Source organism: Limulus polyphemus, unplaced genomic scaffold (genome assembly GCF_000517525.1).
Source record: "Limulus polyphemus unplaced genomic scaffold, Limulus_polyphemus-2.1.2 Scaffold2298, whole genome shotgun sequence".
Classification (NCBI taxonomy): domain Eukaryota; kingdom Metazoa; phylum Arthropoda; class Merostomata; order Xiphosura; family Limulidae; genus Limulus; species Limulus polyphemus.
In genome coordinates, this window is record NW_013667908.1 from 8,843 (window position 1) to 15,054 (window position 6,212).

General features: G+C 29.2%; 1 protein-coding gene across 1 annotated transcript in view; it reads right to left on the bottom strand.

The window, feature by feature from the left end:
• Positions 1-494: 494 nt before the first annotated feature.
• Positions 495-6,212, bottom strand: part of LOC106466548 (protein vav-like) — an 89,402-nt gene continuing 83,684 nt past the window's right edge. Inside the window, exons 23-25 of the mRNA XM_022394582.1 lie at positions 4,915-5,031; positions 1,725-1,818; positions 495-620 (exon numbers count right to left, since the gene is read on the bottom strand). Of these exons, the coding sequence (XP_022250290.1) occupies positions 495-620; positions 1,725-1,818; positions 4,915-5,031 (337 nt within the window). The remainder of the gene's footprint in view (positions 621-1,724; positions 1,819-4,914; positions 5,032-6,212) is intronic.

Below are 6,212 nucleotides of genomic sequence, written 5' to 3' on the forward strand. Positions count from 1 at the left end.
TGAAAGCAATGTAATCTTTACTGATAATCTGCCAAATTTCATTAAGATTTGCTTAATAATTTAAAAGTTATAGCATAAAAACTATAACAAGCACAAAGTGGTTACGAAGTCAGTCCCAGGGACAGAGCCCGTGCTGAAAGAGTTACTAATATTAAGTACAATGGATATCCCCATCTTAGAAATTCACAATCTCGATATAAATATGTGTTTGTGATTTTAGTGTATGAACATTTGCTTCAAAAAAAAAAAAAGAGTTGTTACATATCCTTCTTGAAAGCTATCAATTTTAAGTGACATCAAAATATCTAAGAAATGCCAAACAATGTCAAAATGTGTTTCTGATACATTTCATTCCATGACAATTTTATATCAACTGTATTTATCACATTATCTGCCAATTTGCATTTTCAAGATCATTTTAATATATAATTGTTTTACAGTCTAATTCAGACTTTTTACAACATTATTGCAATTTCTACAAATATTTTGTTTATTTAAAAATATTTCATACCTGTACCATTAATCTGACCAAGAGCTTTTTTGTAGGGAACTAACAGTTTAATGTTGAGCCCTGCAAAACTTTCTGCAAGTGTGTTTTCTTCATAACACTTGATTAATTCCTGAAAAATTTAAATAATGGAGTTATGGATCTTTTAGGTTACTATCTGCTTATAAAACATAGTAAGTTCTCTAAAAATCATATTATTACCCAAATAATCATATTTTTATGGTTCTAGATTTTCTTTGCTATTTTAAAAAATTCTGGAAAAGTCTGTCAGTGAATTTAAATTGTAAGCTAAAGAATTACATTTGAAACTCTATATGTGGATACTTATGCTACTGTTGTACTAGTTACATTCAATTTTAAACCTCCAAATTGAACTAAAAATATAAATTGTCAAATGAAAAAACAATAACAATATAGCACCTTCAGTATGTGAACCATTTTGGCACACAGAAATTAATGAACTCAAGTATAATAGAAATTGAAACATTAAGTAAAACTAATCGTGCACCATACAATAATCGTCCATTTTGTTAAGAGTCCCAAGATACATTTGTAATTATTTATTTACATATGCTAAACATACTGATCACGTAATAAGTAACAGGATTTCTTGTATTTTACTAAATACAGTCATTATATTCTTAGTCTATAAAACAATGGGTAAGAGTAAGTATTACTGCGACTTTCAAAGGGGCTTAATGTATGGAACACATCTAGCTGGGGATTATTATTAAAGTCCATTTTTCTTATCCAGCTGTTCAAAGACATCTGTGAACAGAATCTATTAGTGCTGGCAATAGAAATGGAATACTTCCAATAACAAAAACAATAACTTATCAAATTGCTGGTGATTAACCAAGTGCAAAAATACAGTTAGGTCCGTCAAGTGTAACTACATCCCAGTTGATGAAATATTTCCAAATTAGTCAGGATCCAACCATACCTTATGAAGAATTAATGGGCTTACAATCAAACAAATCACCATTAAGAATGTTAATAAAGCAAAACAAGTTCCAACTCAATATGAAGCAGAGATTCTAATCACACCATTCTTGATATTCTAAATCTCCTATAAACCTGGAATTTTAAATTTCTTAAATTTGTGATGCTTTTCTTTAATTTTATCCCTTATACCCTAATACATTCTAATAAAAAGATAACACTATGATGTGAGAATTTTTCTTAGAATTGAATTAAACAATAAAAGGTTACATACCACAATACTTCTGAAATATTTTGATTCTGATAGGTAGAAATGCTGCCCATCTTCAGTCATACACACTCTCATGTGCTTAATTTGGTTGTTGTAGCTGAATAATTACATATAAACAATAATAATAAATAAACAATTATGTCACTCACATAACAATAATTAATACACTATTTTGTAATCAAAAAAATGATTTTACAGACAAAATATTTCATTTCATTATGTTTGTTTTTATTTCAGTAAGCTTTCTATCCCGATGTTGGATTTGGTACTGTATTCATAAGAAGCACCCTTTACGCATTTCTAATGTGTAATCACACATCAGCACATTTACCAAATTTTAGATTAAGAAGAAAGTTTACAATATCAAATACCTGTAAATTTGTAACATTAAATATGAAAAATAAGAAGTTAAAATTATAAAAGCTGTAGTTTCTCAAAAATGCACTAACATATGTACAGAATATATTAATTTCCATATGTAAAGGAAAGGGTGTAATACAACAGCAGCTCAAAACAACCAAATTTCAAAAACAGTTATGTAACAAGCTCCTTTACTTAAACTATGAATAAGTGTATAACAATACAAGTTGTACTAAAGATCTACATCTACAGTCACAATATTAAAATCATGATCAACTAATTTTTCCAACTTGCATACTCTTGTTTCATCTAATTTTTATACCAATGTTTAGTTTTCTTAGAATATTAGAATTTTAAAACTGTTAAACTTTCTTGTGAGGATCTGAATTAAAGATACTTCAATATATGCCTTTGCCACATCAGGTCATAAACAATAAACTCTTGATGTAAACAACTACATTTGCTCCAATTAAGAGGCCTATCTGATATGTCAAAATACTTTAAACAAATCGAAAATTTCAAATGTGGACCAGTCCACTTTTTTTAATGTAGAATCTTTTAGTTTTGTTCAAAACTTTTAAATGGTATTATATATGATTTCCAAACAGCACTGATATTATATTCAGAACAAAAGGTATCTGTTTTTTCCAAATTGAGAGCCATTGAAGATAAAAACATGCAACATGTCTTCTTTTCATTTTGGTACAACCTTCCCAGAGTGATCAGATGATTATCTCTTTCATGCCTCTTGTGAGCTGGTACCTAATGATTAAATTACATTTGAAGATTTATCAACTACGTTATACTAACTAGTTATGGACCTATATCATCCATAATTAATACATCCTGAAGATGTTGTTCACTTACTTTTGTACTAAAATTTGTACATTAATGGTTTCTCAATATTAAAAAAACATGGTTTGTTACAGTATTTGCAAAAGGCTCTGTGGTAATAACTATATTTTTTGAAATTATATCAATGTTTCTATAGTTACTTTTGTAATATAAATAAATTACTATTATTATTTAATCTCATGTAAAATATTTCTGATTTAAGTTAACATTAATTGGGCTAACAGAAGTACAAGCAATTACATCTTATTATATGTGAAGAAATATGAAAAACTCGTGAAACTTTTGAAACTGAACAAGTCTTTTACTAGTTTTATTGACAGCAAAGTCCATGAAACTTTAAAACAAAACTATGATGTCTACTTTTCAAATAAATTAATAGTTGTAGTTTCTACCTTACAGAAGGCAACATTCTACATTTATACAGAAAAGGTTAATTACAGTCTAGAGGAAACCATATTTTGTGGTTCAAGTTTGTAGCATCTCAAAAGCTACTTACAGGGTAAAAGATGTATTTAGATTTAATGATGTAATTCTCAAAGATAAGTGGTTTCTTGTTTCTTATACCTTATCATGTCCTTGCTGCATAAGGGGTTAGATACACCACTAGGTGGTTATGCATGAGAATAAAAGAAAGTATTCTAACACAACCAGAATGCACATTTAGTAGCTCATCATGTGCAGTATTTAACATTGCAGTTTAAGATGACACCTTTATTATAGGGAGTAAATCTAAGGATGAATATTTACGATTTGGCATACACTCTTTTGTTTTAGTTTTTATTATTTATATTTTGGATATTTTGACACAAAATAGCTACAAAAATTCTTCAGTTTTGAAAATGCAGCCTAAATAGGCCACATAACCAAAAGTTTCACCCCAAATGATCTCATAAGTTAACCCTATGTGCACAGGTGGGGTTAAAATATCTATGTCACAACTTTTTACAGTTACATTCAAAAGTTAATTAAACTACTTTATTATCATTGTACATCAATAAACTTGGCATCAAAACATACTTAATAAATGAAATTTAATTTTTGAGTTCAAAGGGATATATATATGAAAAAAAATTGTTCAATACTCAATCTTGTATGTCATATGACGTAAGTTGTTAAATTTACATTTTATTACTTCTACCAATTATAAACTCAAACTTCACACACTGACGAACTAGTATATAGAATAAGAACCTTCGAACTTCTCAATTTGTTGAGATATCAGTATATTTAGCAAAAACAGCAGAGAAGCCTATAACACCCGTTTATTCTTTTGAAGCCACTTGTTTAATCATGCCTACCTGTATCACGTACATTTTAATAACCAATAGAAAGAGCCACACAAACCTGATGTCAATTTTATGGTAAGGAAAGCTACAATTTGTTAGGAAATGTTGGAGTGTGTTTACTGAAAACAGAAATTAATTTTTAACCTAATTATACCTAAGTTAGAAAGCCATATAAGTTACAGTAGTTTTGTGATGTCCTATTCTAGTTAGTGATACTGAGCAGATTGTAAGGGTCTAGTAATTGTATGGGTTTGTCCTTAATAATTTTCTTTTGACAAACAGTAGTCTATTAATAGTTTGAAACTTGCAAATATTTTTGATTTTTGGTCCATTCTGTATACGTGATCTCATAGCATTGACTTTAATATTGAGTTGTTCAACATGAGTACAGAAACATTTTGCCTACAAATGATTCTTGTGCAACCAAAAGTACCCTATCATAAGGTTTAAAGTTTTGAATCATTAAGGAAGTAAATTATTTTAAAAATAGAAAACAAAAATCAGTTTTCTGTTTTGAGATAAATATAAACAATTATTACATGATATTCTTAAATCCATATTACTCTCAAATTAAACAAAGCATAAAATCTAATAATTATGTTTTTGTTACAATATGGAATCCATTATTTTTTTTGTCCATGAAAAAATAACAACATATGATCATAAATTTTTTTATCAAATTAAATTCTTACTTGAGACTAATGGCATATCCTCCATTTTGTTTTGGGCTGACTCTCAAAAGAAATGTTCCACATGGTAAGTTTTCTAGCTGAACAGAAGCTGTATCCCTATCCATTGTTCCAGCAAACCTGCAGTAGCAAGAAACATGTATTTCCTGAAGAAACGATATAAGCAGTAATTTGTGTGTGTTTTGTAGTTAATATTTCTGTCTGCTTGTTGAATTTTGTGCAAAGCTACTCCAGAGCTATCTGCATTAACAATCTCTCATTTTGAAGTGATATACCAGAGGGAAGGCAGCTAGTAAATACCACACATCACCAACTTGTGGGCTACTCTAATCAAATATTGAGGATTAACCATCACTCTTATAATGCACACGTGGTTCCATTTGGAATCCTGTCATATGACATCTCTCTAAAGTGTGATCCTAACTCATCTGAAATAAGGTACAAGATCTTACTTTGGCCCATTTTGAAATTCTCAGCAATAACAATACCAGGAATCATCTTTAAAAGAAATCTACAAAGCCATCACATGATGATTAAGAGTAATTACTATGTGCCACTTTCATTCCTCCAAGTACTTCTGCTTGTGTAACAGATTATTTACTACTTGGGATCAATGGTTGTATAAAATGATTGTTATGCTTTATTAGAATTAGCAATTCTACTACTGGAGGTCATTTCTCCATCAGTGAAAGTCTGAGATTGACATACAGATTTTATAGTGAAATATTTACATATTGTGTCAAATTTAGTCTTTGCTATGTCCTGGTGTTTGAATCCTTTAGAGTGGCATCAGACAAGGCAGGAGACAGAGAATATAGCTCATTGAAAGAGATTTTACATATCCAAAAAACATTTATGTAAAAATCTGATATGACATTAAGAAGTCACAGACACATAAACTTTTAAGAAGTATAATCTCAAGAATGCTGCAGAAGTATGACCTTTGAAGAAGAATAGCAGCAATAAAGCCTTTATTGTGCAAAGAGACTAGCTTTTACAAAAGAACATATATCCCAGTCTTTGAAACACTAAAAACTTTGATAAAATATATAGACACAATGCCATAAAGATACCGGGCTGTTATTGATGCCAAAGATGGACACTATGTATTAGCACTAAAGAAACTTGAAAACATTATTCAAGTATGAATTTCGTAACAGTTTCCTGTGAAATTAATTATAAGTTAATTTCTACAGCAAATCAATGAATATTTTGTGTGTAAAGCTCATAAAATAGCAACTGATGTTTAAGTAAATGTGCAGAGTACTATATATATATATATATATATATATATATATATA